The sequence below is a fragment of the Garra rufa genome, chromosome 13 (assembly GCF_049309525.1).
Source record: "Garra rufa chromosome 13, GarRuf1.0, whole genome shotgun sequence".
NCBI lineage: Eukaryota > Metazoa > Chordata > Actinopteri > Cypriniformes > Cyprinidae > Garra > Garra rufa.
Window position 1 is genome coordinate 33966404 of NC_133373.1, and position 17489 is coordinate 33983892.

Here is a 17489-nt window from a genome sequence, read left to right on the forward strand (position 1 = left end):
GCAGCAAACATACGCTCACTTATTAAACAGATACAACATTGCCCTGTTTTTCCACCATACAGTTTGTTTTTGTTATCTATTAATGTGACTAAACAAGGCTCTGTGTTTGCATAGCCTGTTCTGCCTCCTTGTATTAAAACAAAGTTCTGACACCGGCGATGCATGAGGTGTATCTAGCGTATTTGTCTTTAAACTCCATTAGAAGAGGTTGTGTAACGCTTTGCATACAACCAAGTTGCTATTCTGGCTTTGAGCATCCGGTGTAATCGTATAATTACCTCAGAGCCGTTCTTTGCAAAGATGCTATTGTGTATTATTGGTTTTCCACATTTTCACATGCTCTGATCACATGGGTGGGTAAAAGGTTGCATTTATTAATTCCTCCATGGTAGTAAGTGTAGCTAATGTGTCTTAAGACGATAAACAAGAGAGTGACTGTTTACCTCATGTGTTTTGAAAAACGGTGAAATTTCCAAAGTGTCCCTGATCTCTTTTAGTCGGTTCAGATAGGAACGCTGTGGGAAAAGAGACAAAGGTTAAGTATAAAACTATGACATAAAAATCCCCACAATTTAGTGTCACATGTATTTATTCTGAATAATAGTCTGTGTGTAGTAAAAAGATCAAATGTAATGAGAAAATAAGACTTTCGTTAAATCCATAAGACTGTCCCAATTTGGTGTCTGCATCAAAACAAATTGTATATACAGAATGCATATTTAATGCAAAGTGTCAACTTTGTTTCTAATAACTTTTGTAAAAATAACGTCATTTGATGTAACAGATATATGTAAAGATGAAACAACATATTCTGACCTGTGCTTATTAAAATGTATATAAAATCAGAAATTATCATACTAAATTGTATTAAATGATTAAAAACGTCTTGCTGACAAATGGTTAAAGTCTAATGGTTTGAAGGATAGTGGTAAAGACTGGTAAAATTTTTGTTTTTGAGGGATGTACTGTGATGATTCTTGTTCTAAATATGCCAAGATTTTTGGTTTATGAATAACTGTTACACTGAATGACATAGTTGATTTTTTATTGTTTATTTAAACACAATGTAGTGTTTATATATATATATATATATATATATATATATATATATATATATATATATATATATATATATATAAAATTTATGTTTTATTACGTAAAGTGTTGTATTTTTATGAAAACGAAAATTTAAATGCCGCACTTTACACTTCACAATAATGTTCTATATGGTAATATTAGTTATTTGCTAAAGTGAAAAAAATGAAAAATAGTTTTCTAGCATTTATTAATCTTTTTAAACATTTTAAAATGTTTTAAATAAGTCTCACCAAAGCTGCATTTATTTGATCTAAAGTGCAGAAAAAACTGTAAAATTTTTAAATATTTTTTTCTATTTAAAATAACTGTTTTCTATTTGAATATATATTTTAAATGTCATTTATTCTTGTGAGTTTAAAGCTGAGTTTTTAGCATCATTATTCCAGTCACATAATCCTTCAGAATCATTCTAATATTCCGATTTGCTACTCAAAAAACATTTATTATATAATTGTTGAAAACAGCTGAGTAGAATTTTTTCAGGTTTCTTTGATGAATAGAAAGTTCTGAAGGACATTTAGCTGAAATAGTCTTTATTATCACTTTTGATCAATTTAAATCCTAGTTAATTAAAAGTACTAATTTCTATAATTTCTTTCCAATTCCAAGCTTTTGAATGGTAGAATCAACTTTCTATTAATCAAAGAATCCTGATTATTGAATATTGTATTGTACTCAACCGTTTTAAATATTGATGATGAGGATAATAATAATAATAAAAATTTCTTGAACAGCAAATCAGCATATTAGAATGATTTCTGAAAGATCATATGACACATATGAAGACTGGAGTAATGATGCTGAAAATTTAGCTTTGATCATAGGCATAAATTACATTTTAAAATATATTAAAATAGAAAGCAGTTGTTTTTTAAATAGTACTATTTTTTAAAAAACGTTCTGCTTTTGCTGTACTTTTAATCAAATGAATGCAGGCTTGGAGAGCAGAAGAGACTTTAAAATAATGAAAAATCTTACTGTTCAAAAACTTTTGACTGGTAGTGTACATCCAGTAAAAAAAATAAAAATAAATAAATAAAAATTAGGCGAATTTTGGTGATTTTTAAGTGTAGATACTAACAGAGATTTAAACCAACATTTTAATGTCACCGGTCAGTGAGTGATCACTTATTAGTGTCCTATCAGATCATATGGTACCATGCTCTATTCTAATTTACGCCACAATAAGTACATTGATTCAGCATTTAAATTGGTGGTTGTTAAATAAACATTTAGGCCCAGTTTCACAGACAGGGCTTAGACTAAGCCAGGATTAGGCCATAGTTCAATTAGGACATTTAAGTCATTTTTATAAACATGCTTAGAAAAAAACATTACAGGTGTGCATCTTGAGACGAAACAAAGGCACTGATATATTTTAAAATCAATCAGTGCAATTTTGTTTCAGTTGAAACAGCTCAGACTTACATTTTAGTCTAGGACTAAGCTTAAGCCTTGTCTGTGAAACCAGGGGTTAGTGTTCAAATAAAAGCACATTTATCAGATGAATCACAGAGCATTTAAGGGAATCCGGATGCACATCAAGTTCCAGGACACACTGTGTGTGGACAAACATGGGGTTAAATAAATGCTCCACGAGAAGTCAAGGACAGGTTCTTTGGAACTGTTTGTCTATAAGGCTGAACTTTAAAGGAAACACCCCTGTTACAACATGGGATTCCTGCCATGCACTATAATTTCTTTGTGTTAGGTGCAAACATCTTATTAATATTTAAACCTGATTGCATTTACAGTCATTTAATGTTACAAGAATGCACATGACAGTCATGTGTCAACCACAGCATTATGCAAAGTGCTATTTGCAAGTGTGTATTTCTCTGTAATATAATAAAGTTTGTGTGCAACTCGAAGAGTGGTTTCCTTGCCAGCAGGTGAGCTTTCGCTGGTTTCAAACAATATAACCCAAAAGGGGCTGCACCGCACAAAGGAAACCCTTAGTTTCATAAAGCGCCCTGGGGGGTAAATGAGAGAGTGTAGCTCCACCTGTCACTCGCTTCCCCTCCGTGTGCCACAGGAGACTTTATAATCGACAGAAGGCCCTAAAGCACATAAACACGAGCACAGACTTACCAGGATGTTTTTGTTTCCTTTGACAAAGTCTTGGAAGGCCTCAGTCACTTGTTCTCGGGTCTTAGTCTTTTTAAAGTCCCTGTTTACTGTTCCATCTTCCTTCTGTAGAAGAGAAAGGGTCAAAAAAAGATCAGAAACATAAACCCAATGCTATTTCTATATCAGGACACACTTGATACATTTGTGCCAAAACAGACAATCTTTTTTGTTGCCACAAAAAAAAGCCTTTCTAAGTCAGGAGGCTTTCGTAAATCATGTTTTCATACACAGTTGTGGTCTGTACGTGGAAAAAAAATTATGACCATATAGTGAAACTATAGAAGCCCATTTCCACCAATTAATAAAAAGGTATATCTTTTACATCTCACAATTCTGACTTTTTTCTCACAATTCTCAGAATTGCAAGATTATATCTTACAAATAACAAGCAATTGTGAGTTATAAATAAAAAATTGTGAGATACAAACTCACATTTCTGAGGAAAAAGGCATGTCCGAAGCTTGAATCCGTATAGTGTTTTCGCAATGCATCATCCATCGGCCATATTGGTGGCACTGAGTGTAAACAGTGACACTGAACCGAACAAAACTCGCATATTTTGCTAAAAGTATTGCTAAAATGGACAATTTTTGTCATGTTTTGGGCTGTACTAATCTTTTGGACCAGGAAAAACATCTGGAGTATTATAGACTGCCAAAACTAAACCAGGATTTCCAGGGCAAGAATCTTGACATTAATGTTTGTTCTTATCATTTAGACTATTAGCTTTCTATATACTGCTTGTACATATCTTTACCACCTATTAACTTTAGTTTGTCTTTCTCTATATAATTTTATATAATTTAAGCTTCCACACATTTTTTTTTCTGTGGTTTAGACCGCATAAATTAGCAGAACAACGTATTCTGTTTTACATTAACAGTGCAATCCATGCTGTTGTTGTTTACATCCGTTTATCGCCGATATGGCCACGAATCCGGGTAACTGACCAAATTGTGACGTAAGTGTAAACCCTCTATTTGGAAAGGCACAGAAAACAATAGCGGCTCCCTTTTGCTTGCAATTTATATACAGTATAATTACCTAATGATATAATTGTAAGAGAAAGTACTGAAATATAGATTTGTTCCTCTCATCTCATATTTATTCCCTTTAGGGGTTCCGAGTACACGTTATTTTCCTTTCCGAACACAATATTCATGAGGAATAGCGATCTCAACATTATGATGTCTGTAAGCCATCGGCCCAAGCAGGGCTGCCAGGTATTCACAACAAAACCTGCCCAAAACTAACCTAATCGCATTCCGGAGGGTAAAATAAACTTTTTTAGGTGGGGTTCCCCTGGTAAAATTCACATTCCACAGGCTAAATATCACATTATTGAGTTTGCTGAAAAACAACATGCGGCAACAGTGTTAACCAAATTCTGTGTAAAAACTGAGGACTTGGCAACACTGGGCCCAACCCTAGTTTCTAGGGTGTTTAGGTGATTGCTAGGGCATTGCAATGTAGTTATCCTGAGTTCTTTTTCACGCATTGCTATGTGGTTCCTAGGATGTTCTTAATATTTGCTGGGCATTACAATGTAGAAGAAGCCCTGAGTGGGATATAAGGCATTGCTGGTGTATTCTAGGTTGTTTATAGGGTTTTGGGTGGTTGTGAAAACTAGTTTAATTCTTTTATATTAGTATAATAACATTATTAAAGTATTTGTTGAAATAACCCCCGAGTATGAGCAATAGTAACACTGATGCGTGGCTTAGTAAACATCTCCAAGGCAATGTGATATTGATGGACCGTGGGTGAATAATGCGCTTCTAAGTTAAGACAATAGTCACAACAGGCATAGACATAATAAAAACAAACAACAGGCAGCTTAGCCACAGACATAACAGAAGTCTGTCTATTATTCAGACTTTACTAAAAGCTGCCCAGGGCATCCCCCATCTGTGAAAAAAAGAGAAGGAGAGAGAACCTGGCCTTTGTGCTAATGGAAAGTGCAAAAGACGAACCGATCTTTCCCTATTCATGCAAGACATCTGCAGAGCTCTTGTTAACAAAGATTTATTTTGCAAACCCATGACAGAGACCAAACATAAGCTTTCTAATCTCCTCTTCCGTGTGTTAATGGAATCGCGGCTGCCTGGTTTGGCTTAATTAGCCGAAGGATTTTCAAGCTTCTCTTAAGTCTTTTTGACATTTTCCATGAGGGTGTATTTACGTTGTTAGGGCGGTGTGCGGTAGGCCGGAATTACAGAACTGAAATCATGTTGTGAGAGACGTGGCCTGTCACCGACTGATGTCGAGCTCAAAGGACGTGCCACAAACAGGCTGTGTGTATGACAGGAACATTCAGACACAATTAACCTCTTGAAAAAGGCCAATCCTGCCCCTTCACCTCAGTCTGAAATCCAGGATCTAATTAAAAGACTGATTCCCCAGATAAAAAAATTTTAGTTCCCCAGAACTAAAATTTACAGATAATGTACTCACCCCAGTGTTGTCCAAGATGTTTGTGTCTTTTCATTCTTCAGTCGTAAAGAAATAGTTTTTTTAAGGAATCATTATAGAAATTATATCCATATAGTGGACTTCAATGGTGCCTGCGAGTTTGAACTTCCAAAATGCAGTTTAAATGCAGCTTCAAAGGGCTCTAAATGATCCCAGCTGAGGAAGAAGGGTCTTATCTAGCAAAACAATTGGTCATTTTTAATAATTTCCTATTTCTAAAAATAGGAGATAAGTCCTGAAATGTTTTCCTTAAAGACATAATTTCTTTACGACTGAAGAAAGAAAGGCATTAAGATCTGGGATGAGTACATTATCTGTACATTTTGTTCTGGAAGTGAACTAATCCTTTAAGCTTAATCAACAGCATTTATTGTGGCATAATGTTCACTCTCATAAAAAATAATTTAAACTCACCTTTAAAAAATCAAGGTACAGTGAGGCGCTTATAATGCAAATGAATGGGAATTTATAATCTTGCAATTTTATAATAAGAACTTGAATTAAGAACTGAATATAACGTTACACAGAAAAAGTTAGTAAGCATTTTTTATTACCAACATCATGTTAACATGCATATTTTTAATGTTTAATGGTTATAATTTTCAAACAGTGGGTATTTTAACGTTTTAAAATTAGTCCCATTCACTTCCATTGCGGTTGGCTTGAAAGTCATTTTTGTGGTAATCTATATTCTTTTTTTAAATCTGAAAATATTTTAAATCTAGAACATTCCTTAAAATCCAAATACTTAAAATTAAAGGATTAGTTCACTTCTAGAATAAAAATTTCCTGATAACTTACTCACCCCTATGTCATTTGAAATGTTCTCGAGATGTCTTTCTCTCTTTAGTCCAAAAGAAATTAGGTTTTTAAAAAAACATTCCAGGATTTTTCTCCATATAGTAGAGTTAAATGGAGCCCAATGGGTTCTAGGTCCAAATTGCAGTTCAAGATTAGTGGGTAAAAATTTTTTTTTTTAGAAAGTGACTAGTTAAAATCTTTATTCCTCAGCTGGGATCATGTAGAGCCCTTTGAAGCTGCACCGAAACTGCAGTTTCACTTCTGCATTTGACCTTCAACCTGTTGGGCACCATAGAAGTCCACTTTATAGTGAAAAATCTTTAAATGTCTTCTTCAAAAACCTTACTTTTTTGTTTGTTTTTTTGACTGAAGAAAGAAAGACATGAACATCTTGGATGACACAGGGGTAAGTAAATTATCAGGAAATTTTTATTCTAGAAGTGAACTAATCGTTTAATAAGGGAATATGTAAAACCTGAAAACGAAACAATCGGTTATTTCCAAACAAAAAAAATTACAATTTATATACTTTTTTAACCTCAAATGCTCCTCTTGTCTAGCTCTGTGTGTACTCTGTGTATTCCGGTTCAAGACAGTTAGGGTATGTCAAAAAACTCCCATCTCATTTTCTCTTTCAACTTTAAAATTGTCCTACATCGCTGCAGAAGTACCGACCAAGTGTTTGCAAACTGACTGTGCAAAGATGATCAAATGCCCTTTACAAAAAAAGGTAAAAAAGCGATGAAGAATGATTTTGAAGTTGGAGGAGAAAATGAGAGTTTTTCATTCCTGTCTTGAACAGGCAGAGCTAGACAAGACAAGCATTTGGGGTTAAAAAGTATATAAATGGTAATTTTTTTTTTAAATAACCGATCATTTTGCTAGATAAGATCGTTCTGTCTTTTAAAGCCCTTTGAAGCTGCATTTAAACTGTCAAACTCGCAGGCACTATAGAAGTCCACTATATGGAGAGAAATCCTGAAATGTTTTCCTCAAAAAACAGAATTTCTTTACAACTGAAGAAAGACATTAACATTTTGGATGACAAGGGGGTGAGTAAATTATCTCTACATTTTAGTTCTTTCGTGAATGAACGTCTCACCTTGATTCCCTCAATCCGGAAGCCTAGCGTGGCGGTGGAGCTGATGGTTTCCCTCCACTGCATGTAGCGTGGTTTAGTGACTGCTTTCTGTTCGTGCTCCTGTGCCGTAGGTGCATCGGGGTCCACCTCGATCATCTTTTGGTACATGTCAGCTCTCAAGCTAGGCTTCTTCCTGGCTTTCGTCAGCTCCTCTTCCAGATACGTCCTGCAAGACAGGAGAAAAAAATACCCAAAGGCTTAGTTTCTCTCACTCTCTAACTTGTTGCTTATGTTGCATCATCAATCATATTCTGCTGAAATTCGTAGTGCGCAATACAATTCAGTTTATCTTATTAACTAAAGGCATGAAAACTAAAACTAAATATTTATTCTACTTTTATTCTCCAACTTGATTTGTCTTGGAAAACACGATCGCGGAAACTGAAAAGCGCACTGAATGTGCGTGAATCTGAAAGCATCGCATTGTTTGGTTTGGACAGGCCAGCAGAGGTTCTGTTAATATCCTGACCATCTGGTTATCTCTATATTTGTCCACGGCCACTGATGTGATTCGGTCAGGCTTGCAACAGCAAACAGAGCAGTTTCAGGAACAACAGAGATGAGAAAGTCGAGCCGTGAGAGTGGGGGGAAAAAGTGATGAACGGTGGCCGATGTGTATCAAGGTCTCCCCGCACCAGCCACAAACAAGCACAGCTATCTTTCAGCAGATTGGAGGACACAGAGCTTCTGCGTCTCTGGGGAGGGAGGTCCTGCTTCATGTTCTATGCTGCTTGGAATGTATAACATCTGTACAAATAATGGGTCAATGGAACTATTAATTTTAAAATAACATACTAGATTTTTAGCAGTGGACGTGATGTTGCATAAGTGTAAGATAAGAAAAGATGGTGTACTTTATCTTTTATTTTATATCTTCTATTTTTATAAGTGATTTATAGATTAATCTCTCCCTTCTCTTTTTTGCTCTTCTATTTCTTTTATTATACACAAAGTAAATTCAATTCAAATTCAATTTGAACTCTCTAAACAGAATATTAGAATTTATAAAACATTATAGATTGGCTTTTAAGCATCAGTATTATTTTAGTCTTCTATATATATATATATATATATATATATAGGTTATTGCGACTTATTACACGGCTCTTTGGAATGCTTGATTCTGATTGGTCAGTTGAGACATTTGCAGGTTCGTTCTTTTCAAATAATCACACTCCAAAGTAATAACGCATAGCCGGTACTACTTGTATGTTTAAAATCCCTCCGTGCCAACAAAGATTACCGTTTGGCGCCATCTTGTGACAAACACTGGACAACCACAATTAACAATGGAAAATTTTGACATTAATTTATTTAAATTGTCTTACTAAAGTACATAGTTTGAATGTTAGTCACGTGGTACTATATCGGTCCGCGGAAGGATAAAAATGTTAATCTAAAACAAATATGCCAATAAAAGGTTTCAAATTCATATTCATGTCCAGTTTTCTTCCTTATGTGGCAAGTAGCCGTGTAATAAGCGGGATAATGTACAGGCAGCCTGTAGTTATCGCGAAATAAGCCCCTTCAGTGTGATACAAGACTGATCACACTGTCGGGGCTTATTTCTGCGATAACTACCGGCTGCCTGTACATTATCCCGCTTATTACACGGCTACTTGCCACATAAGGAAGAAAACTGGACATGAATACTTAACTCACAATTTTGACTTTGTTTCTCATTATTGTGAGATATAAACTCACAACTGCGAGTTATAAAGTCAGAATTGCGAAATATAAACTCACAATTCTGAGAAATAAAGCAAAAAACAATACTATAGCCAGTTATTCTACTCCGAAAATGTGCGTTCAGTGTCGGAATGCCTGTTTTTGTTTTGGTCTGTGTGACACAGACTTAACCAATAGTATTATGACACCCCGGGTTGCCAGAGAAGCGAGCAAACGAACTGGGTCAGAGATTGCAAATACTACCTGACCTAAAAAGCCTCAACATCTATCTAAAAAGCATATTAAAATGCGGATAAATAAACTCATCAACTTAATCTGTATGACTCGTCACCTTCCATTGTCAATTGAGCTCTTTCCTGTTGCATGCTGTTGTTAATCTGAAAACCCTTGTGAGCATTGTGTCTGAGGGGGAAGGGGCGAGTGAAAAAGTATTTTTAATTTGGATTGCAGTACCAATTTCAACCACTAGCTGACGATATTAAATACTACACCTTTAAAGTTAAAACTAAAAATGTTTTTAAAACTCTGAAGTTACAAGGATATACAGAGGTCAGAGAGTGGTTACTAATGTGTTGCAAGGCAGTTGCTAAGATGTTTTAGGTTGTTACAAGTCGTTTACTGATGTACTGTGAGTGTTAGTTGCTTTTTGGTTTGCAGAATGTTGCTATATGGTTTCTAGACTGTTCTGGGTCATTTCTAGGGTGTTTTATAGGGATGTAACAATATCAAAATCTCACAATACGATAATATTGCGATATTTTAAAAAAAAGAAAGGGGGGGTGGAAATTTTAAAGTTAAATTCTTCTATCTAATGAACTAATTTGATGGAACACTTTAGCTTCAGTAAAAACATCCTTACAAAAACGTGTCTCACTACGAATCTAGTGAAATGCTGTAATCATTTACCGCAAAAATAAAGCATAACTGGTGGCTGTTGCGTTCCCAAACATGCGCTAAACTCACAGCACAAGCAATAAACAAGTTCACTGCATTCACTGTGAACTGAGTCGTTCTGAGTTGCAGAAAACACCGGATCACGAGCTGATCGCCTGAATGAAGTGCGCGCTTCGCTTTGAAACACACAGTGAAAACAGACTTGACGAAAGGATTAAGCCACATTGTGCTTTCGGTTTTAGTTCATTTGACAGATACTGTGCCAAAGCATAATGCCCCAAAACACAACATTAAATACCTTTTATGTTAGAATATTTTAAAAATGTACACTTCTTGCCCGGAATACCTGTACCGTTTTATATCGTCACGTGACCAAGATGATATCAAGACAGTTTTGCTATCACGATATTGATAATATTGTTACATCCCTAGTGTTTTAACTGGGCTCTGAGTTGTGATTTGGGTCTTTTCCCAGGTTTTCTGGGTGGTATGCTGTATAGAATTTTAGTGAAGTAAAAGATCAGTTGATGCAGCGTAGCAACTGACCTGATGCCCATCTTGCAGTCCATGACACAGGGTAGGTCAAAGTCTGCCAGCAAGTCCTCCATCTGATTGTACCTCTCTCCATCCTTCTCTACATCTCCGTGGTAAGCAGGAACGTAGGGCTTTAGCACGTCTCTCATTAGCCTATCAAGACATTGCTGCTCACACTCACAGTGTTTCTTTAGGATACGACCATTGGCTCCTGCCTTGAAATTGCCTGTGGAGAGCAGAGAGAGACAAATGGCATAACATTGCATTCTTAGCATTACCACCAGGGTGTTACAGTGAGCATTAGCTCTGTGTTTTGATTCATTCTGTCTTTGATTCATAAAAACTTATCACTCATGAAAACATCTACACCTCCTTTTTGAGGCCTACCTGCATGGCCAGCCAGCTGGATCCAAGGGTACTTCTTCTTGAAGGACATCACAAATGGTGACCAATGCACCATGTTCTTGATCTTCTTCCATGATTTATGCTGTCCAATGACAAAAAGTGAGCAAGATGAGTCCCCATTCAAATGAAGGTACTATGAAATTACAACAGTGACATCAGTTCATTTTAAACCACATTTAGTTTTTTTTTTAAATTTCAAACTATTATGCATGCAGTTTTTATGACCTTGTATTACAAAAGCTTTTTAACTTCATCTAAGAGACCTGAAAAAAACATGTCATGGTTTTTATACAAAAATAAGCAAAAAATAAAATATACAATTAAAAACAGTTATTTTAAATTGTAATAATATTTCAGTTCTTGTCCATGTTATTTTGGGGGGAAAAAAAACATGCCTGGAGGAAGATGAGTAATAACTTATATAATGAGATTTGGCAGGTGGGGTTCATTTTCCTACAACAAAGCCCAAACCAGCACACAATATGCGGGAGAATAAACAAACAGGTCTTTTGCATGTATTTACATACGTTTGCTGGCGCTCCCACAGCAGTCAGCACTGATATCATCGTTTACACAGCACAGTAAAGCACTTTATGTGAAGGATTTATGCACAAGTGTACATTCAGATTCACTACAGCACATAAGCCCTGCAAATTAATAGGAAATCTGGGCAGTGTTTGAGCTTGTTTTCCTGCCAAGGTGAACCATTTCACCTGGAACCACCTCAAAATGTTCTTGCTCTATTTGGACATACTGACAGCAGGCAGAAAACAGGCCATTTTCCAGTTCAAGAGGAGCTGCTCTGTTCAGCCATTACACTGTTATTCCACTTCACTAAATGTCCTTGAGTGAGATCTCTTTAGCTCTCCATGTTGGCATGGTAAACACATTCTTTACTGTGCTCTCAGTGATAGATGGGGGGTTTCCTCGGGCGACCAGGGAAAGCCTCTCTCCCCCCCAGTACTTTTTGAGCCAGCTCTCCCAGGAAGACACTATGACCACAAATCAGACCCCTTCCAAATCTAGAGAATCCGTCCGGCCAACAAACACAAGCCACAAAGCGTATTCAAAATCTGGCCAGAGACGCTTTTTGTCATGCATTTGGATTAAACAATAATAAATTGTCAACAGACTCAGCCATGAATATACGGAAGGTTACAAAACACATTTTACAAGTTAGTTTTAAAAATAAAGGTTCCAAAAGGGTGTTTTTTCAGTGATGCCATAGAAGAACCATTTTTGGTTCCCCAAGGAACCTTTCAGTGAACAGTTCCTAAGGGTGTACTCACACTAGGCAGTTTGAACCGTGCCCGAGTGCGTTTGACCACCAAAGCGCGGTTTGTTTGACTAGTGTGAGTGCTCCGAACCGTGCCCGGGCGCAGCTCGTTTAGCCGTCCCTGGCCCGCTTGGAAGAGGTGGGCCAGAGCACGGTTCAGTTGGACTCGGCCGCGGTTCGCATGGAGTGTGAGCGCTAACCGTGCTGGAGCACGGAACAGGACGCGTGATGTCACGCTTTTGCGAGGTAATCAATGTTTTTGTAGTCCGTAATCAAAGCTGCAAAGTCATTGCTTCGCTTCTGCTGGTAATTGAAAACCTCCTCATACGAGCAGCACGATTGCGTGAACGTTTTCGTGCCACAAAGGCGATAGACCTGTTTAACAATAGGCGTTGAGAGGGCTGTGGACCACCGTGGACCAAACGATTTAAAATAATTATCCACAAAGTAAACTATTTCGCGTTCAGCGTGAGCGTTGCTCTTCCTGTTTATCCTGAAACCATCGCAACATAATGACGTAAGCGTGCTCCGGCTTGAATGCTGAAACCCTATGTGAGTGCAGGCCAGATGGGGAGTGGGGAGGGGGGACAATCGTACTCGGGCCCGGTTCAGGGCAACCGTGCCTAGTGTGAGTACACCCAAAGACCATTTTGAAAAAATCTAAAGAACCTTTTTTGACTTTAAAGAACATTTTCTGCATTTGAATGGTTCCATGGATGTTCAAGGTTCTTCATAGAACCATTGATGCCAATTGTTTTTAAGTGTGTATGCTGTTATTTTTTCCTTTAGCTGCTACGGCATCCTTATTAGAGTAATTTCTATTATTATTTATGTAACTTTATGTGCTTTCAAACCTATGACTTTTTTCATTTCTTTTCGCAGAACACAGATCTGAAGAATATCCTAGCATTTCTTTTTCATATAAAAGTGAATAAAGACTGGTGTCTACAGGCTTCAAAATAACAAAAACTGAACTTTTAAATTATAAAAGTAGTCCATATGACTTGTCCATTAGATTTTACGTCTTCAAACGCTATATGGTTACATTGTATCTAAAATTGAAGTCATTATTCACTAAAAATCCTTCTCTCTGCTGTGACCAAATGAGTAAGTTGTACTTTTCAACAAATCATTGAGAGACCAGTTTTGTGAAGTGGATCAAACGATTCATGAAAAGATTTGACTAAATAAACGTTGAATGATTTGTTCACTTCTTCTGGATGTCACTTCTTCTCTCATGCAAAGAAGAACTAGAATGGATGTTAAGATTTTCAATGAATACATTTCAGTCTATAAGTGTGTAAGTTACATCTACCTTGTTTATTGTGTTTTTTTTTTTTTTTTGTCATTTTGGAGCCAGTCCACATTTACTTATATACATTTAACAAAAGAGAATAAGAGAATAAAAAAGAGAAAAGAGATAAGCAAAATTCACCTTTTGGGTTTCAATGAAACAAGGTCATACATGTTTGGAACGAAGTGAGGGAGAATAAAGGATGGTAGGGATTTCAATTTTGGATGAACTATTTCTGTAAGCTGGACATTACTCCTTCCAGCATCCCTGCCTAAAAGGTCTGATTAAATTTAGTCTAGAAAGAGGCCCATAAAAGGTATGAACCATCATCTGTGAGCAGCATGAGTTTTATCTGTCACATGAAGGTTGTCCTGTTCTGCTCCAGTGGAGGAAAACAGTTCCTCTCACCCTTAAAATACAGTTAAAGAGGGTCTGTCAGTGCTGGTCGGTTTCCGTTGTCCCCTTCATATCCCCCTATCCTCCCTCTACTTGGGTCACCCCTTGAGGCACATTGTGGAAACTCAGTGATCCAGAGGTCGCCAGCATTGCTTGAGAAAGTAAAGAGCTAGTCTGAAGAGAGTATATCTACAGTATCAGGGGTGTTTCCTCTGAGAAGACGAGGAAGGCAGTGCTTCCTCAAAATATTGGATGAGGAAAAACTTTGTAGTTAAAAAAAAAAAACAATGCCAATCTTACAAAATCTAACATTAAAAAGTGTATAAATCCCCAAGGAACCTTTCAGGGAACAATTCTTAAGAGAACCATTTTAAAGAACATTTTAAAAATCTAAAGAACCTTTTTTGACTATAAAGTAGGGCTGGGCCGATAAACGATATCATATCGAATCGCGATAAAATTTATGTTAATAACGATGATAGGCTCTAGATATTTTTTGCTCGATATGGATTAATCTAAGAGCCAATCACACAGTAGAAATATGCGACAACAGCCAATCAGCGTACAGCGTGCGTGTGCACGTCAAAGTACAAAGTTCATTTCCTACCGCACTTTGCGAAGCAAACTTAACACCAGGACGACAAAAAAAGAGAGAGGAAGCAGCGACGAAAGTGAAACTAACTTCGAGTTATTATCCAAAGATGTTGAAATTGTCGACAAAAAAAGGTAGCACGAATTCCGTTATATAAGTGGTTTGGCTACCTGAAAAAGAGACTCTTAGCTCAGCTGAGAGTTTGGCGCGATTGTTAAAACTGAAACCGAAAGCAAAAAAACGCACGCGCATTCAAAAGCAATTTTAATCCCCCCAATGCACGCAAATTAGGCTACATGACATATCTAGGCTGTTATTTGTATGTAGGCTATGATAGGTTGTGTATGTCTATAGCTCTGTATCATGCTTGAAATATCCGTCTCTATTTGCACTTTGAATATTTAGAGAGTAGCCTACTTTGATTATGGCTGAATTATCTGCACTTAATACGATTAAGAAAGAACCGTGTCGTAATTTTTTGTTATTTATACTGTAGATTGTTTCAAAATACAGTGGTTGCCTCTAATTTAAATAGCTCAACCTATAATAGAGAAAATAAACAATTGTGTTAATAATAATAAATAAATAAATAATTGTGTTACAAATTATGTTTTTACAATAATTTTATGTTTACATTTTGTACATTTACTCTCATTTACCATACTCTGTCACAACTTTTATTTTTAATTTATTTTAGTAAGTTGTTTTAATTTTTAAGGCCAAATCTGTAATCTGTTTTTGTTAATAAACTATACTTTAAATGTAATTTAATGAACCCTTTCATTTTTGTGGCTTTAGTCATTGTTGGGATACTATTTTAAAGCTGGCAACATCAACAGCCTATATCGAAATATATATCGTTATCGTTCAAAATGGGGAAAAAAATATCGAGATTACATTTCTGCCATATCGCCCAGCCCTACTATAAAGAACCGTTGAATGGTTAAATTTTTTTGTAAAGAAATATTGCTGTGTCTCTCTTGCCTTCCCTGAGCCCATTAAGTTTTAACCAACCCCCTAAAGCATGCAGTGGGTTTTTTGGGGGGTAATTGAGAATGAATGGGGCAAAGTCATGTGAGAGGAGGCAATGCCTCTATCGCGATATGATTGGATATGACTGGATATGCTCATCTGTGATTGGTTCATGCGATAAATCCTGCCTCTTGTGTTTGTGCGCGTTCTGCGTTGGCGAAATCAGTCTGAATAAACAATATAATGCTGTTAACAGGAAGACTAATAAAAGTAAGCAAACAACTCACACACTTAAATATAACTACTTGGTTTTGTCAAAAATAAGATCTGTGGAAGTTTTAAAGTCAATCAAATTTTAAATCCCTGTGTCTGTAACCAGTGTTTACTGAGCTTTGATGACTGATGATCTGAAAAATTAAAAAACGGCTATAAGTTAACTATTAAAAAGAACAGCTAAACATAAGTTCACAAATAAAATATATTGTTTAAATTGTTACTATTTGAGTTATTATTTTGGAATAAATGTAATATGCCTAAAAACTTGATGAGATTCAAATTTGGATTTATTAAATAGAATATTGATTACATTGCTAATGTAAAACTATAAAATAGAATTGTTTTGTTTTTTCTTTTTCTGATAGTGCAAGTAATGTTTATTTAAGCAAGAAAATGTGACTGGGATACTAATTTACATTCTAATTTACAAAAAAAAAAAAAAAAAAAAAAACTTTGAGTACTTCTTTCTGCAAGATAGCTAAGAGAATGTGACGGAGAGATCTGATCGGTTAAATTAAACAAAATACCTTCAGTATGCAGAGGTTCTGGTTAATATTCAAGCGTTTGACGTGAAACAGATGCTGTCCGTGTGCTGTGGTTTGGGCCACTTTAGAAAGCACTTAAAAACATTAGAATTCATAGACAGGTAGTGTTCGCCAGATATTGAGATCAGGAGATCACAGGATCCCACCTCCCGATGACAACACAACTTAAACTTCAGTGGAAAGACCAATTGGATCCGAGAGAAGTTTCTATAGTGAGGGTAATGTTCAGGATGTGGGAAAACAAAACAAGTGGAAAACTCGCAGGAAGAGATGGGAGTTGTAGAGTCTTTCAGAGAGCCACAATCAGGTCAAAATGACTGTTGCCCACTGTGTAAAATAACAGCTCTAGATCGTTTGTTTCTGACACGGTTGTTTACTTTCACAGCTTATTTGCTCCAATGAAAAAACACCCAGCCAAACAGCTGATATCATTTTCTCCTCTGATTCATGAGGAAAACATGCTAGAAAGTGTTAAACTGAGCTAAGAGTACTACACCCTGATTGGCAGCTGAAAGCATAATCAAAGTAGGCAGAAATATTTAATAACCGAACACGCAAAGGGCGGGAATGTGATTGTACAGTCCAACTACGGAGAAATCGAAGCAAACCAGAAACCATTACCTGTAAATCTTTGACCATCAAGATGATTGACGTGGCGAGAAAAACCAACAGGGGGGCGATGAAATTCCAGATGTGCGTGATGAAAGATGACATGGTAAAAATTGCTAAGATCATGCGCTGCGTGCAATCACGACGTAAGCTAGAATTTGAGTGAAGGAAAGTGCAGGGCAATGCGAATTTCTCATTTGTTTCCATACAAAGCATTCAAAAGCACAATTGGCCCATGCAAATATGCTGGTAGGCCAAGCTCAATGTGCAGAGACCACAGTAAAACTCTTTGGCATGCCTGCGAGGGCCACGAGCAATGCAAATGTTCAGTGTTCTTCAAACTCACCTGTAATTCAGAGAGTTTG

General features: G+C 36.4%; 1 protein-coding gene across 1 annotated transcript in view; it reads right to left on the reverse strand.

The window, feature by feature from the left end:
• Positions 1–17489, reverse strand: part of itpkb (inositol-trisphosphate 3-kinase B) — a 43693-nt gene that overhangs the window by 4518 nt on the left and 21686 nt on the right. Inside the window, exons 3-7 of the mRNA XM_073816782.1 lie at positions 11147–11246; positions 10772–10985; positions 7604–7808; positions 3190–3291; positions 444–515 (exon numbers count right to left, since the gene is read on the reverse strand). Of these exons, the coding sequence (XP_073672883.1) occupies positions 444–515; positions 3190–3291; positions 7604–7808; positions 10772–10985; positions 11147–11246 (693 nt within the window). The remainder of the gene's footprint in view (positions 1–443; positions 516–3189; positions 3292–7603; positions 7809–10771; positions 10986–11146; positions 11247–17489) is intronic.